Source organism: Rhinolophus ferrumequinum, chromosome 26 (genome assembly GCF_004115265.2).
Source record: "Rhinolophus ferrumequinum isolate MPI-CBG mRhiFer1 chromosome 26, mRhiFer1_v1.p, whole genome shotgun sequence".
Lineage (NCBI taxonomy): Eukaryota > Metazoa > Chordata > Mammalia > Chiroptera > Rhinolophidae > Rhinolophus > Rhinolophus ferrumequinum.
In genome coordinates this window covers 5,016,767-5,034,483 of record NC_046309.1, presented here as the reverse complement: position 1 = coordinate 5,034,483, position 17,717 = coordinate 5,016,767, and the positions used below count along the sequence as shown (strand labels likewise).

Sequence of the window (17,717 nt, the reverse complement as noted above, 5' to 3'; positions counted from 1 at the left end):
TTTGTGAGAACGGCAGAAATACACACAGGGGGTTATGATAAGCTTAGCGCCCCTACATGAGCCATCCTAGAAGCTAACCGTGTCTCCGAAGGCTCGACGTTTTCATAAAAACAAATACTTCAAGAAGGAAGAATTGGTGTCAGTGAGTGTTACTAATGCTGGGGAATTGAGTCAACTGAGGATGACACACGGGACCAATTAATTCAAAGCTGGTTAAAAAAGGGGAAGCCATACAGTAAGTCAGGGATCAGAGCTTCATGTAAATACAGCGAGTGACTGGGGAAGACCATTTGAAATAGCTCAAAACCAGAACTACCTCAAAGAGCCAAAGACAACTGTACATACAACAATGCTGGGCTTTTACAAGTCATCAGACACACACTGAAATTAAAACCATGTGACAAAACATTGGCCAACTGGATGTCTTCCAGTAACAGTTTTTTTTAAAATGAGCAGTTCAAGGGATTATCTTTTTTACAACACATTTTGTTCAAGGTACAAGATCATTTTTAATAGCAATTAAGGAGACAAGGAGAAACGCAAAGGCTTAGCATGAAATCTAATACAGAACCAGGGGCATAGATGAAATATATTCTTCTTACATAGTTTAGGAAAAAGACTTGTTTCTATCTCTATAATATTCGTATTTTACCGTTTTTTGTTTTGATTTCATTTTCTGGTTTAGGTACTTCCCAGTTCACCAAGGACCTATGTTATAGGCATTTCTGAGCCAGGTATTCAGAGCCTGGAATGTCTTTTTCTATAGACGTAACATTATAAATGACACATTCCACAGCTAGCCCTAGGAGCTTTGTTGTTTGTGTGCTTTTTAAATGTGGCTGAAAAAGAGAACTGCACGTGCCAGCTTGAGGTCTGGGTTCTGGCTTCTGGAGACCATTCAATGTAGAATAGAAATGTTGAAGAACAAAGAGAATTTTTCCCCCGATTCCTGAATGTCGAGCTTGTCTGTGACAGACGTCTCAGTGGGGACGTTTTTGTCTGCCTTTGTCACAGGGCATACTCCTGCATGGACACTCATGGGGGTGGGGGCCCGTCCACAGGCTCCCGAATGGCTCCAGCCACTTCTCTTTGCGCTAAAACTTCATAGTTCTGCGAATTACAGAATTCCACTAATTCCTTCAAATATAATGTCACAGCCTACATATTTTTTTAACTCTTACAATGTTCTGAAACAGACAGCTGGGTATTGAGACTAAAAGGAGGCCGTTACAACACAACTCATCCCTTCAAAATTCCATTGGTCTGATGGAGGAGATCCTTTGGGTTAATTTTTTTTTTAATCTTATAAATAAATGAAAAAATGTGATAAGGTCCTGAGAGATTTAGGAATAAGAAATATCCTTGTCTAGGAATAAGTTAAGCTGCTGTGACAAACAAAACCCCAGGGTTCAGTGACCGTAGGGCAGTCCATGCACGCTGTGGTCCCGCAACTCTTTCCACACAGTGATTTGAGGTCAAGGCTCCTTTTGCATTGTGGTTACACCTTCTTCTAGCACCTGGGAATTTCTACGACCAGCTGGCAGACAGAGAAAGGGCGGGTGGAGAAGCCTCTCTCTCCTTATCCACACTGGCCCAGCGTCATCACACTCTCCTTTTGTTCCCGTTTCCCGTTTCATTGGCGGTAACGCGTCACTGGGCTCCCCGTAGATGCCTGGGGACTGGGAAATGCAGCTCCTGGATGCACGGCAGCTTGTCAAAGATAACTATGACGAGGAAAACAAACTTCTCGTGAGAAGGTAGCAGTCTCTGCCACAGGTACGAAGCAACAAAAAAGAGTAAGCTTAAACCTTGCCTGAAGACGTGGAGGTAGATTTCCAGAAAACGCACGTTTGATTTGCCTTGAAGGCAAATAAATGAGATGAAGGCATTTTTCCAGCCTGGGCGAAAGCAAGTAGAGGAGGGAGATCAGGGGGCATTTGAGGAATTGAGAAGAATATAGCTTAAGCCCAGGGATCAGTTAAAAGACCTGTTTCGTACAAGTAATGACCTGCCCACATATCTGTGTTAAGAGTTTGACAAAAGGAAGCTAACTGGACTTAAGACCTCTTGGGAAATGACGCATTTTACTTGCCTTTTCGTATAGTGTTAAAATGATCAAATTTGGTTTTCTGCATCCCTGAATTTGATTCCTCTGATAAGAACTGATGCGAATGCCAAATGACTTCTCCTGAAAAGTGATTGATATTTAGTATTCTGCAGGGTCTTTCAGGGCAAGTGTAACCAGAGCCAGTGAATGATAAAAACAGTACCTCCCTGTCAGGTGTAGTTATGACACCGAATTATGGTCATCTGCTTCCCGATTCCTGCAGACATTAGTTTAAACACCCGAGCGTGCTGGCCCTTCAGACCTGGGAGGATTTTACTTCAAAAAATAGCATGCCCTATTTTTAGCCATTTTTGATAGGAAAAAAATTCACATCTTGTTCAAAATTATTTTATGGTAATATTTGACCATTCTCTCACTCCCCCCTTTTTTTTTTTTCCAATCCTCTCAGGTATCCTAAAAACAGGAAAGAAATAAGGAATGTTTCGCTCTAGTTTTAGATTCCCTCTCACTTTCTGTACTTAACTGAAATCCCACTCTTTGCATTTTGATTAAGTCACTCCTCTGTTTAAACACTTGTTGAAATTATAGAACAGAGTTGCTTAAAATGTCACCAACCTTTGCAAAACAAGTGAAAATTCTCAGATTGTGAGTTTTTAAAATTATACAAATCTTGTTTATTTATTGTGAATGATTTAAAAATCCAGAGAAGCAAAAAGAATAAACAAAAAAAATCAGCTATAATCTCGTATTCTAATATATTTATTACTATGCTATTGTTGTGCACATTTTCAAACATTTTTCTATGCATTTATATTTAATTTTTTACAAAAATGAGGTCATATGATACATACTGTTTGTAACCCATTTGTTTCATGTAACAGTATTATAGAAACACATTTCCACATCAACTTTTTAAAAGCTGCACAATAGTGATTTTTTTTTTTTATCAACTGAGGGCAGAGACTATATCAGAATCTTCAAGAGAGCATGGGTAGTTTGGAAAATCATCATTTCACATTTCCAAAACAAACAGAAAAGTTGTTTTGTTGCACAACCTACAGGATATGACACACGAAAAATTTGTATGGCCTGGTAGGATGTTTATCTGAGACCTGCAGGGGTTTGTTTTATTTCCCATCAGCCTCCACTGTCTGGGCAACCCCGCATCTGCCGAGGTTAATTAGATTATGATGTCAGCAAATGGCAGCACGGGTTAAAAACGATTGGGAAACCCAGGATCTCGCTTGCCAAGTGTTCCGTTTCACCAGTGATCCCTTCTCGTTGGGCCTAACTGCTACATGACAGACTTGCACACGTTCTGATCTCCTGGCTTCCTGTTCTCAGACCATGAGACGTGTACCACACCGCCGCAAACTACACACTGTAAGCGTGCCGTGTGCTACTGCTATTTAAGGCGTCATCCCGCACCACAGCCTAATGCACGGGACGGGCTCAGATGCTGAAAACGGAAAACCCGAGCTGGCAAAGCTGCTCAAGGATATGCCCTGCAGGGCAAGGCTCTCAAGGATGGCCTGTTCCCAGAGGAGTTTCTTGTTAAGCATCTGTCAAACCAACCGGAGGCAGAGGCGGCAAGGAGCTCAAACCTCCCCGTGACGGTCCTTTCAAAGGAGAGAGACCTTCGTTCTAGAGAGAAACCGTGTGCCATCAGTTCAGCAAAGCATGAAAACAGCAAGCACGGTTGTTTGAACCGTGTACAAACTGGCCCTTAAAAAAAAAAAAAAAAAAAGGTTCCAAGGTGATTTATATGTGCAATCTCTAGGAAGGCAAAATGTTTATTTATGCAATATAATCAGGAAAGTTGTATTTTCAGCTATTATCATCAGAAATAAGGGAAAAGGAAGAGTACTTTATGATGAATTATTTAATATTATCCATTTCCAGAGGAATGCTTTGTTCAAATAGAAATTGGTTGGCACCGGCATAAGGAATGCTGTGAAGTGATTTCTTGTCTTTTTTCAGAGGTGGAAATAGATGACTTCAGGGCCTAATAACTCTTCTCCAATGTTAATTGAGCATTTATTCTAGGACATTCTGATCCTGGGACTCTGAGATCCTGCATTTTCCATATTCAGCCTAAGAGTTCTCATTTCTAACATTCCTACTAAATAGAAGATAATGAACAAATTAAGCCATCGTAGCTAGAGGAAAGTAGTAAGATCATTTAAATCGGTTCTGCATCTCTTGCAAAGAAAGATGCCAAGGATAAAAGAACTTTTCTAGAAGTTTCTCTCACTTAAAAGAGCTTGTTCGGCAGGAAGAAGGTGATTCTCCTGTTCTCTCACAGCTCTCTGTATTCCCATCTAAAATCTCTGCTGACCCTGTGGCACCATTTCACTTTTTTCTCCACTGTTTGCCTGATATCTCAGACGCTGTCATTGAAGTGCCTCTGGTGGAGAAACAGAAAACAGGGTAAATCTTTTTCCAGGCTGGGTCCACAGCATGTAGACTATGGAATCTTCATTTGGTGCTTTTTGTTTAGAGAGATATTGTCTGAAATCATACCAGGGTGGCATGGAAAGGATATGCTAGATAGGAAACAGTTTGCTGAGAGAGAGAGAGAGAGAGAAGAGAGAGAGAGAGAGAGAGAGAGAGAGAGAGAGAGAGAGAAAGAGAGAGAGAAAGAAGGCGAGGAGAGGAGAAGCAATGCCTGTGACACAGCTGGCCTGAAACCCAGTCCATGAAACCCGGAAGCAGATGTCTCCTTGTCTGTTTTCCTTCTGGCGGACGTCCTCGCAGCTCTCGCCAGCAGCCATGCTCCTTCCACGACCTTATCCTTTCCTCCAAAGACCTTGTTTTCAGCTTTTCCCCATCATCAGTGTCCCCAGGGGCATAGCCAGCCAGTGCTCAGTCATTTAGAAGTTCTATTGAATTAACTTATAAGCATCCGCTTGGTCCGCATGAACACCCATCGGCTTTTTGTCCAAATCGAGTTGTTTGAGCACCGGTTGGACGACCTCCTGAGGACCCAAGTCCCACCATCCATTCTCCCTGAACTCTCCAAAGCCATGGATCTCGGTGAGCCTGTGGTCTCTGACACCACCTGAAATCTACCCCATCAGTTACTTCTCTACCAACGCACGTTGCCATCGATGGGTGTTTCTCATCTTGCCGCACAATCTGACTCTGGTTGAGAGAAAAGCTTCCTTGACATCTGTCCCGTCTTTCAATCCACTCTCCTCTCCATCTCTGGAGAATCCATAGGCATCCAACTTCACGATTTCTCTAAAGCAGCTTCTGCATTTATTTCCCTTTAGCACAAATGCTCTATCCTCACAGTCACCATCCAAGACTTTCATCGATTCTTTTAAACTGGGCACACGCTGCCCAGCACACGCGTCTCTGCTGACTCCAATCACGAGGGTATTTAAAGCCTGATGACACGTCCCTTACAGAGGACAGGTGCTGTTTCAAGCCACATGTCATTTTGGAAAGATTTTTGTCTTTTTCCTTTTTAAATGATATAGGCCCATTAATATTCAAGAAGTTATTCTCAGAAGGTGGCGAAATGCATGGAGAAAACTAAAATTAGAAAGGCTTTGTATTTTAAAGGCAGCTCTCTCTGTTTCTGGGCGCCCATGGTACCTCCCTTTTGCTTCCTTCTCTCTATGGATACCTTTGTGTGTGAAGTTATTTTTTAGCCATAATAAAAAGCTTAAAGGCCGAGATACATACAGAGAAATATTTCTCATACTCAAGAGGTTATCAAGATACCAGAGGTTTTAAAATGAGTGCGTAACATTGATTCTTCAGCTTCAGGCATTTCCTTGAAAAATTTCCAAAAGACTTCAAATAAATTTTCCATGCCAGTGTTCATTTTCAGATGTGTTGAATATGGAGGTTTTCAGTATGAATATGCATATTTAGCTCCAAAATCTTCTGTATTCACAAACTAAGACTATCATAAAGGAAAGCCAGGTTATTTTTTATTTCCTGCATAACATGAAAGGCAGTACAGAATAGTTGGGAAAGCAGAAGCTCTGTGCTTAGCTATAACTATGCTTTACCTCTTAGACTCGATTTTCTTAGCTAGGCAGTGCAGGCGGGCATGGAGGTGGGACTCCAGGCTAGGAAGTCTTTCAGTCTTTACATGGCTAGATTCAGTCACATTGGTCCAAACTGAAGCAATTGTTTTTATTTCTGCAGACAATTAGACCAACTGCAAACTTAGAAAGACCACAGCCCGCACAAGATTGCACACACTTCTGACACCCACTGCAAATTTGGGGGCCCCCCCAAATCACCCTCAGGTTCCATAATTCTCTAGAGGGGCTCACAGAACTCACCAGAGGCTATACTCATGTACTCATGGTTACAGTTATTACAGGGAAAGAATACAGATTAGAATCAGACAAGAAAAGGAGCACAGAGGGCAGAGGCCATGAAAAGTACCAGATGCCAACCTTCCAGGGGCGCTCTTCCCATGAAGCCATGCACGCGTTCCTTTCCCAGAATCCATTGTGACAGTATGCAGGGGGTACCACCAACTAGGGCAGCAGCTCCTGTGAGCCCCAGTGTCCGAGTCTTATTCAGGCTCCATTCCACACAACGTTTGACTGCCTACGTAGCTGACCTCGGTTTTCAGCCCCTCCAGGTGTTGAACTGTATAACCCAAACTTCACCCTACATCCCATTGTTGGTCTATCTGGGGTGGTCAGCCCCCACCCCAAATACTATGTTTGAGGCCCGGTCCCACCCTAAATCACATTGTAGACTCTGGCATGACCCAGGGCTCCCGCGTGTAACATTTCAAGCGTACAGACATTACCTTTTCAGAGCCAGGGCAAAGTGCAGACCTCTCTTTGGACAAGGTTAAACTATTTACTACACGTTTTGAAAATCTTTCTCTTGATGATAAGGAAGCAAAAGATTCCTAGGATCTTCCTGCTAGAATGAAATGTGGAAATCCTAGTGTTACTTAAATAGGATTCCAGGGCTATTTGCGTCAGAGTCACCTGGCTTTAATAAAACACAACTTACTGAATCAGAAGCTCTATGAGAGGAGCCTTGGAATATGCATTAAAGCATGTAGCAGTTTCTTCTGTGAGCCAAAATTTGAGAAATATAGTTATGATGCAAGGTCCTTGTTCCTAAGAATAGAGTGAAAATACCATGAGCTGTAAATAAAAACAGGAGAAAACTCTGCTTCTGGCTCCACTGCTGAGCTGATCCTGGATAAGCTCTTGTTCCTCAAATGTCAGATATTTGGGAACAACATTGAGCACAGTTTGTTTCAAGCAGATGTAACTAATGTATTGAGTTCCTAGACTGATAAAGTATACATTGTTACTATGTGCTTAGGGAAGATGCTTGTGGGATACAAGATAGCATCCCCTACATGTGCTGGTGGGCTAAAGTGTGGTTTGCCTTGAGAAAGTGTGTGGATTTCTTTTTTCAGAGTATCTATTATAACTGGCCTCTGGCAGGAATGTTCTGATTCGTTCTTTCATTCACTCATTCATTCACGAATTGCTGAGTGCCTACCGTTTGGCAGGCATTATTCCCGGTGCTGAGGCTATAGCAAAAATGAACAAAACATAAAATGCTTCTACTTTAGTGAGGCTAGAAGCACATGTATGGTATATTGCATCAGAAGGTGATCATGCCACAAAGCTCTAAAAAACCAGGCTAGAGGGGGAAAGGCAGCTGAGAGAGGGGTTTTGTCTTGAACAGGATGTTTGGGAAAGGAGTCTCTACTCTGATGACTTGTGAACACAGAGGTAAAGGAGCAGCTGTAGAGACGTCTGAGTGAAAGGGAATGGTACGTGGTAAGGCCCTGAGGCAGGAACAGCTTCACAAGGTAGTGAAGGAGAAAGCTTTATGTGATGGGGTTAGAGAAAGACACAGAGAGTCTAAGCGGCTCTCTCAAGGAATTGGGCCTCAAAAGGGAACAAAGAAATGAGATATAAGGTCAAAAGGAGAGTTTTGTGGTGGTGGCTGTTAGGCTTGGAGTCATGTCAGCCTGTTCACGTGGAATGATCCAGTAGAGAGAACAAAACATGGCAGCTGTAGAAGAGAGGGGAGGATTGCTGGAGTGGTGTCCCTGAATGCGTAGGAAGGTACAGCATCCAGGGGAGCGCCTATGGCCTGAGGTAGAAACGTAGGTGTTCTCTTTGCTTCTTCCTCCTTTTCCTTGTTTCTCTGATTCTCACGGTGAACTCCCTGTCAGCCTACCTGGTTCTCCTCATAACCCTCTCATATTGCATTAATTCTCTTGTCTCCTGACGTACACTTAGCCCTTCCTTCATAAAACAGAAAACAGAATTATATATTCCTAACATTCTCCACTATAGAGTGAAGCTAAATATCTGCTCTGCCTGTGACCAGTTTTGTTTGTACGGGCTCAGTGAGATTTTGTGTGGAACAGCCTGTTGGAAACTGTCACCCCTTAAGCTTCATTTCAGAAAAGGGAGAAACCCACCGTTCTGAAAACCGCAACAGTGTTAGCTGGCCATCTTAGCACGTTCACTCTGTGTACCTGTTCGTGGCTTTTCTCTTTCCCTGTTCCCTATTGAATGACCAAATTGTTTCTGCTACTTCCAACTGACACTTTTGAGTCTGATGTCTACATGTTACCTCACCTGCTAGGAGAACTCAGTGCCAAAACGTCTGCTATCCTGGTGAGTGGTTAAATTTGTCACTTCAGGACGTTAAGTCTGGAGTGATTTATTTGGGAAAACTTATCATGAGTTAGAAGGAGAGCGAGTAATGCCACCTGCTGGACTTAGTAGGGGGGAGAAGGAGATAGGAAGAACTGTCCTGGGTTGTCCATTCGTTGTTTCGCCACTCAGATGAAGTCCTGAGCCAGATGTATTGTAAGGTAATTTCTGCCGTCGGTACTTGTTTCTGATGCCAGTCTGCCACCTTGTGCATTTCTCTTTTAATGTTTCTTTTCTCCTTATAGTGATCCAATATCCAAAACTACCGTTAGGACTGGCTATATTTAATTTTACTATTTCTCTTAGAGTCTTGGAAATTTGATCGTACAGTGTTGGTATTGGAAGGGAGCTTAGAGATCATCGCGTTCATGTTTTTCAACCACATTTCAGACACAGAAACTCCTGGAAAACCATAAATATAGTCTTCATTTTGGTTACCAGTAACCTGAGGCCCAAAAAAGGTGAAAAGGCAAAGTTAAGACTTGAACTCATATGCACCGAGTGCTAAACCATTCCCTAGGTCAGTTAAGATGCTTCCAGATGGAATAAAAATGGCTTCAGGAATAATAATCCCCTCTCATAAGATGTTTTCAGGTGGCTCTGGGAAAAACTCAGGGGCTAAACAACGTCGCCAAAGGCCCAGGTTTCTTACGTTCCCCTCCCTGTTCTCATCAGTGTATCTGATGTCTACAAGGTGACATTGGGAACTACCACCTCCCAAGAGCAAGGGGCAAAAAAGGGACTGACTGTTTTTTCTCGTATGAGCTAAGAAATTTGTCACAAAAGGCCCCCAAGACTCCCTCTTGTGTCTTATTGGCCAGGAGGGAGTAATGTGTCCCATTTTAACAAGGTAACTGTGAAGGTGCATGGAATTGCCATGTTCGACTCAGACAAATCCAAATTCACCCTGTGAGCCTGGAGTGGGAGCGTCCTTACGTGCTGTGTCCGATTCTATGGCAGCTCTCAGATCCTCAGGCAAAATCAGGTCAGCACACAAGGAGAAGGCAGGGAGTGGATATTGTTGGGAGACATTCTCCATGGTCTCTCCCATTTCTGCTTGTCTTCTGAGCAAGAGGCATTGAGAGCTTTGTGCATCCCCTTCTAGCGGACAGCTTTGGAAGATAGAGACAGTATCTTCTTCGGGGACAGAGGGTAGATTTGTTTTCTGACCAGGATAATAAAGCTAATGTTTCTCCCCTGAACAAAAGTTGAGCACGTTTGCTGGCAGCCCCCTTCACAGATTGGGGTTCCCTAAATTCAGGATTCCTCGGCTGTGATCCAAACTCACTGCACATGCAGCATCCATCTGAGCTGCTTCACAAGGGGACAAGGGACGGCCATGTCCTGCTGCCCACCTCACTGTGAATAATAACGCCCTTTGTCTCTGACCCAGGAGTCTCCTGCCTGCTTCCAGCACCGGTGAAACTATGGCAAGTCGGGTCCAATCTCGGGTGCCCCCTCGTTCTTGATACTCATGGAAAAGCAATTGTTAGTGTTTGCCACAGTCTTCTTTCCAAAGAGCCACACTAGATGCTTCCACTTCTCAACTACTTACTTCTGGGAATAAGAGTATTTTCAGTGTGTGAGAAGCTCCGTCTCCACAGGCAGAAACGGGGTAACACTTCAGGCTCCAATCGCAGGCACACACTCTCAGTAGAGACGGTGCCATTGGCTCTGGCTCTTTGTATGCTGCCTCCCTTCCATTCGCTCACCGACTCTCTGTAATTATCACTTTGGAAGTGTCAGTTCCTGTGTCAGTTCCTCTCACCCAGAAGACCAGGAGCAATCAGCCACAAGCTGAACTTTAGACGCGTTTAAAGCACACTTGCCATTTGACTGGGAGATGGGATTTCTCAAAGGCGTTCCTTGGCAATGTCAGGGAAGCTGACATGGGGACTGCTTGGCTCCCACACGGGCCTGCAGCCCCTCCCTCGGGAGGCACAGAAGGGGGTGAGTGTGCTCAGACTGGGACCGTTGCTCCAGCAGCACCAGGACGGGAGCTCTGCAGGAAGGATGTGCTCTCAGAGGCCCACGGTCACCGGCCACTCTGGCTGTGTCCCGCTGGGGTGAGAAGACTCAGCCGGATCTCAGAGACTTGCCTTCACGAGAGTGGAGCGTTAATGTTAAGAAGACCCCAGGCCAGAGGAGAAACAGGGGACCCAGGGTGACAAGAAGAGAAAAAAGCATGGCTAGTTCCTGGTTAACTTCTGCTACTCAGAGTGTCTCTAAGTGGTGACATGTAAACAAACACCTGGACGAGAATTCATAGTAGCAGGAGGAGAGAAGGAGAGGAAATCGGAGCAGCATGCATCCCTCCGAGTGAAACCTTAGGGTTAAACTTAATTTATCCCCCAATTCTAGTTCCCTGATGGCTGTTGATACCTTTAAAAATGAAACAGTCTTTTCTCCTTACCTCAGGAACCCTTGTTCTCTTGCTAATCTGACAGCTTGTGTTTTAAAATGCATCTGCTAAGACAAAGCACTACGAGAACACCACAGATTCACTCTTAAAACTGAGGACACTTTTTCCCCATGGACTATACCAGAAATGCAGGGAAGGTCATTCCTGGGGAGTCACGTGGTCGTCGGTCTGCATTCTGATCGCACTCCCATAGAAACCCTGACGGTCACTGGCCTGCATCCACCAGTGTGACCCTGGAAGCATGAGCGCCTAATTTAGAGGAGACATTTTACCACGGTCTGTGTGGAATCACCACAGGGGTTAAAATCCCCTTACTAATGACGTAAAGGATCAAAATTCCTTGGTACAGTTAGGTTCATTACCTTGAGCTCTACATCTGATAATCCCTGTAGCTCAACAAACCTAATGCAGCTTTCAGAGGGGCCTAACCCAGAGCAGGGGACAGTCTGAGTCCTGAGAGACCCTGGCCCACTGTGGGTTTTAGATTAGAATTTTCATTGCTTGTGACATCATCTCAAAATGGTACCAGTCCAGAGAAGCTGAATTTTCCATTAGCCCGGGGAGAGAAAAATGACAGGTATTTAATTAAACTGTTTAGCGATTAGGCATAAGGCTTATTGATAACACGAGAGGCTAAATCTCTGCATAAGCCAACTTAGGAATTTCACTGGTAGGCCACATCTTTAATGTCGAGAAGAATTCTCCCAGCCCACGGAGCTGGGGACGTGTCTGCTGCTTCTGCATTAAGCCGCCTCTCCTGCCAACTGCAAGAAAAATATACATTTAAAAAATGTGTTCATAAAACACTGTGTGGTCACTGAGGAACTTAAAACCTAAAATGTGAAGCAAGAAAACTATTTACAACCGAAATTGCCAAAGCAACCACCTAATCCATTTTTCCGTTGTTGAAAGCTGATTTATTACACAAGGAGGTTGGCTCGGGGCAGATCTATGAACAAAGAATGATTTGTGGTCAGTGCTGGAGGGTAGGTTCCGAGGAGGATCCGGCGTCCCAGATGGGGAATGACCGAGGTCACACGAATGATCCCGGAAAAGAGTCACTGGGCAGGAACCTGAGGCTACCTTTTGGGCAGCCACAGGTGAACTGGAAAAGACGCAGGTCACCCTCATCATGCACCCACGACTCCTTGCTCCCTAACTTTCAGTAGGAACTGCAGTGCTTAGATAAATGCAACAAAACGTTGTGAATTCTCTCCCACAGCGGGCACTCTCATCTCCACATGTTCATGTTTTCCAGGGAGATTTACAAATACCGACACCTACACCAGACCAGAGCAGAGCCAGAATCTCTGGGCATGGAGCTGGACCCAGGTGTCCCCTTCCCTGGAGCTATGGAAGAGTTATGGGGGGGGTAGAATGAAAAGAGCCCAGGTTCCACAGTCTGACAAGCCTGGGTTCATGTCCTGACTTCATTGTTCATGACACTTAAGACACTCAACATGCGCCTCACCTCTCCAAGCCTCACTGTCCTTACATGGAAAAAGGCAGTGATGGTAACCTCTCGATAGGCTTCTAGAGGGAAAGCAAGTGAATCCACCCTGGCCCCAGGACAAGTCTGCTCCCCTCCCCTTGGTTATGAAGGGCTAGCAATGGATCGATGTTTTAGCCTTCTCAGATGATTGCGCCATGGACCTTTGTAGCAAGTGATGAGCTTACATTATTGCTCTCTCCCTGCTTCGTTTTTCCTCTAGAATTCAGTGTTCTCTTTGGGCATCGGGGAGGAACATACTCATGTGCTTTTTGCGCTTTCTATTCTTCCAGCTACCACAGAAGTCTCCTTTTCATTTGATGTCGGAAACGGGCCAGTGGAGATTGTGGTGAGGTCGCCCTCCCCTCTCAACGATGACCAGTGGCACCGGGTCACCGCGGAGAGGAATGTGAAGCAGGCCAGCCTCCAGGTGGACCGGCTGCCACAGCAGGTCCGCAAGGCGCCCAGTGAAGGCCATACCCGCCTGGAACTGTACAGCCAGCTGTTTGTGGGTGAGTAACACAGTGGCCACGACGACTGCCCTCTGTTGGTGTGAATAACCTTTGCAATGGGAAAAGGAAAATAGTCTGAGTGTTTTGCTAGAGATCTTTCTAAAAGCAAGTAGGAATCTGGGTCTCTTGTAGTCTCCACCAAGACAGAGGGAACGCGGAGGAGGATTCAAGAGACCTAAACCCAGTTCCACGCTGCAGTCTCCGGAGCTCACAGCCTTAATCGACAAAATCAGAGGGGAGCCAGGACCGCTGAGGCCTCTGACCTGTACACTTTTAGGTGTGTGGTTTTAGAACAGCCTAACGTTCTTTGATAATTTACAGCACAAGTAAGGAAGGAAAAGGGAGAGAAACGACATCAGTTCCCTCCATCCAGATTTGCTTGGAACGATAAGTAGACATCCATTCCGTTCTCTGCCCGTCCTCAAGGTTCCAGGCAGAGAAAGGTTTTGGCTTCTTACATAGGATCTTTCTACGTGGCACAAAGATCAACCCTGAGAGGAAATTTAAAGAGCAAACGGTTAAGTGTCCTAAGACGCAAGTGGACTATTGCAGCTGAACCTAACGTCACTTTAAATCAATACCTATTTCCATGGCTAGTTAAATTTTCAATGTGGTTTTCCAGCAATCTACGAGTGTAGGAAAGTAGCCATTTTTCCTCTGTTGAATGAAAACAAAGCAAGTCTGAAGGACTTTGGGGCTGTGTGCAGCTTTCGACCGCCCCCCACCCCGGGTTTCTGGGGGTTAATTGATCAAGTCAGTCAACTGTAATGTCTCAAATGCAGCCAAACCAGAGGTGACCTGGTGGCTGGTCATATTCATGACACCTGCCCCCATGGCAGCGACTCACCGAAGGTCAGTTCATTTTAATAGGGGCCAGTGTCCCGACATCTTTCATAGTTGTGTGAGATGCGTTAAGAACATTAGAAAGTCACACAAAGAAAGGCAAAATTAAGTATTCACGCCTTTGGTGCGATGTGGGAAACCACAAAGGTGTGAGGTTAGTCCGTTAGCTTTGGAAGCAAAACCGACCTGTCAACAAGCCGTGTCAGCCAAGGGCCATGCAAGAGTCATAGATTTTGAAATAAAATACTGACTCCTCCACCTCAGCGAGAACCCAGCCCTTGCCAAACCCCTCTCTCAAGTGGTACTTCTCAAAATTACACATCGCTTTTACATTATTTGGTGTTAAACATCCAGCCCACTGATTCCTGCTAAATATTGGGAGCAAGGTTCACTTCATCAGGCTGTCTGGCCCAGACCTCCTAAGGGAAGTTTATTCCAAAATCCTGTTAGTCCCAAGCGTGCTGGTTAGATTCTACTTGGTTTTCATCGTCACAAGTGACCCAAACTCACCCAGTTTCTCACTTTTTTTTAAATTTGTCATTGGATGTAGAGATCCAACTTTACTTCTCTGTCCTTCTGTCCACTAACTATAGTTGTCTCCAAGAATTTTGGAGATCAAGTGAAGTTGTAAAATGGAGAGAGGCAGGGGGAGCATTTATTATAGTCTTGGAAAGAATTTTGATTTGTGTGCACGAGAACCACTTATAAAAAGAGAAGAGTAGAGAGGGCTGAGGCAGAATTTGATCAAACAATTAAATTTCAGGGACAGGTAGAAAAGTTGCATCTCAGGAAGAAGTATGAGGAGGAACAGAAAGAACAAGTGAGAAACAACTCAACTAGGAGCGGGACATCACAGCAGGGGCGGGTTTCCTGAGATTCTCTTTGTTCATTATGACAAATGGTATCAAGTGCCCTGGGTTAAATTAGACTAGAAAAATAGCCTTTGAATGTAGTAATTACGAAACCACTGTTGACCCCGGAAAGACAAATTTCAAACGGTGCGAGGACTTGACGCGGCCAACACATCTATTCACTAGATGAAAAAGAGTAAGTCTCCCGTCCCAGTTTCTAATTTCCTGTTATCTTTGAGGTCGGCATGATACACACCGCCCAGACACAAGCTGTTTGAGCCAATATGAAAAATATTGTTCTTCAATAGAGGTCCACCCCAGGGGCGGTAGGGGGGATGTGCTCATTTCCAGAAAAAAAAATCAAGTTCAACAGCTATGAAATCCTGGAGCCAGCTCTGCCATGACTGTTCAGTAGGGATTCCGGCAACGACAGTCGTTCTCTGTTCCGTTCTAAGAAGAAGCGTCATCTTGACCACGTATCACCACTGTCCCTCTTTGAGTCTTTTTCTTTCTATCTGTCTAATGAAGGAGTTGGATTAGTTGGTCCCCCAAATTTCTTCCAGCTTTAACCATTTATGATTACATGTTTAGAGATGGTTTAAAAAGGCCTGAGTTGCCAAAAAGTCGTCCTCTCCACAGGTCGCGTGGTGAAGCCACGTGGCTTTGGGTCCCAGTTCTTCCGCTGACCAGCTGGGACCACGGACAAGTCATGTAGCATTTCTGCGCGAATTAGGGGTGCAGGTCCTGCATTCCAGGACGAGATGAGTTGTTCTGCCCTGAGCACCGTGTAAACGGTGGCACCGAGTCCGTACGCGTTGATAAGAGTTATTTCTCTCTCTGTTCCTTTACCTTTTAGTCTCTCAGCTTCCTTCTTCCTCCCTGTAACATTCACGCCCTTCTGCACATCCCATCTCCGACTGCCTCGTTTCTTCTTCCCCAAAATCCTCACCTAAAATGCCATCATTTTAATCCGCAAGCCCCGAAGGAAAGCTCACAGGCATACATGCCCCCTCGACCTCCCAAAATCGCTGCCATTGCTTGACTTACCGGCCACCAGGCCCCCAAGCCGCCGGGCCAGGCATTTCCTCACAGTCAGCCAAGAAAGCAAGTGAGTGTCCATCTGAAAGCATCACGCCGCATGAGTGACACGTGGCCGGGCTGCCCCCGCGCTCCATCGGGGCTCTGGAGAAGGACGGGTTGTGACGCAAAGCGGAAACCGGCTGGCAGCAGTTCTGGGCTCAGCACACAAAGTGGCCTCGAAGGAAAGCGCCACCCCTGCCCACTGCCTGTGTGAGCAAGTCCAGGTTCACCTCTGCTCTTCCAGGGAACTGTAAAAGCAGGGAGGCTACAGCTCTCCTCCCTCTACATCTGATACACAATTAGAAGCTGTCATCAAAAGAGGGCTGGCACGGGTCTTTTGGAACTGATGAGAATCCAGCTAGGATTCTGGTTTCGTCCAAAAGTGACAAATACATTTAAAAATGAAAAGTGACATGGGAAGAAAGAAGCAGTTGCTGGTATTCATCCAAAAAGCACAGGGAACTTTCTCATGTGTTTGCTCCGACGTGCGTGACAGGCATAGGACACGCTCCTGGGGCCCAGCAGAGGTACCCAAACCCCTCAGGGACCTGTAGCCTCAGCAGCCCAGGTATTCAGACCTAGTCATCTTGGCAGCCGTGGGCCAGATTTTTCTTAGTGGTTGGAAAACAGCAGAGATACTCCAGGTCATTATCTAAGCATGAACAGTGCCAGGCTGGCTCGAGCCAAAGCCCTTCATGGCCCAGAGACATGGCCGAGGGTTCGAGTCCTGGCCGCTAAGGCAGCAGGGACCAGGCTGTGAGGAAGTAGGGTGTCTGCTGGGCCCTCAGCCTGGAGCCGGCGGCCAGCCCGGGACCTGGGCAGGGAGTTGGCATGTGTGAGACATGGAAGAGAGGTAGGCCAGCTCTTCAGAGTGGCTGGCTGGTGTGGAGGTTAAGTCGCAGCCAGCGTCACCCACCCAGGCCCGAGCGGGTAACTGTTCTCGGTGATAAAGGACGAGGTCAGAGTTCAGGAGAGCTGGAGGCTGCTTCAGGAAGCTTCAGGAAGAAGTCAGGCTCCTAAGTGTCTCCTGGAGAGAGAAGGTTAGGCCAGCTAAACTAATGACAGATGTCCAGGCTCAACTCGGTTGGCTCAGGCCTCTTCTAAAATCTCGCTGGAGATTAAAGGAAGCCATCTCTCTGGAGCAAGGTGTCACCTAAAAGAAGTTGGAAGGTCATCGTCACGCCTTCAGGACCTTCTGTGCTGCACAGGAGGCCTGGTCGTGACTTAAGGAAGAGGCCCCACCTTCAGGGCAACTCAGACGCTGATGGGAAGCAGGGAAGCCTGTGCCCTCCTCTTCTCTGGCAGTCTGTGTCTCGGGAAACTTCTTCTCCTGAGTGGTAACTTCAGTTTATGGAAGGTTTGAGGTTGATTAAATGTATTTACAAGTGAATGCAGGCCGGAGTGCTCTGACTGGTCTCTGAGCTGCTCTAAGTTATGGCATCTGCAGTAGGAGCCGAGGCCAGACTGGGCATGTCGGCCCTGGTAGGAGCTCTGTGGATCCCAGGGTCGCAGTGGCCAAGGTCAAGGTGGGGCAAAAGAGCAAGGTCGGACTCTGATACAGAGGCTTTGAAATGACAAGCGCGTGTTGTGCACAAGCTCTCTTGGCAGGAAGTGAGACTCCTCTCTTGAGTCTTTAAGCTAGGGAAATACGCTGGGTTTTCTTTTTGGCTCTTTTGTTGGTAAACCCTTGACAAAGGTTGTCAAAGTCAACACGGATCTCTCTAGAGCTGTGTCCAGAACATTCTTCTGGTCGTCTTTCCATGATCCCTCAGCAG

General features: G+C 45.7%; 1 protein-coding gene across 1 annotated transcript in view; it reads left to right on the top strand.

The window, feature by feature from the left end:
• Window positions 1–17,717, top strand: part of CNTNAP2 (contactin associated protein 2) — a 1,530,550-nt gene that overhangs the window by 1,352,519 nt on the left and 160,314 nt on the right. The window contains exon 17 of the mRNA XM_033098968.1: window positions 12,950–13,168. Coding sequence (XP_032954859.1) covers window positions 12,950–13,168 — 219 coding nt within the window. The remainder of the gene's footprint in view (window positions 1–12,949; window positions 13,169–17,717) is intronic.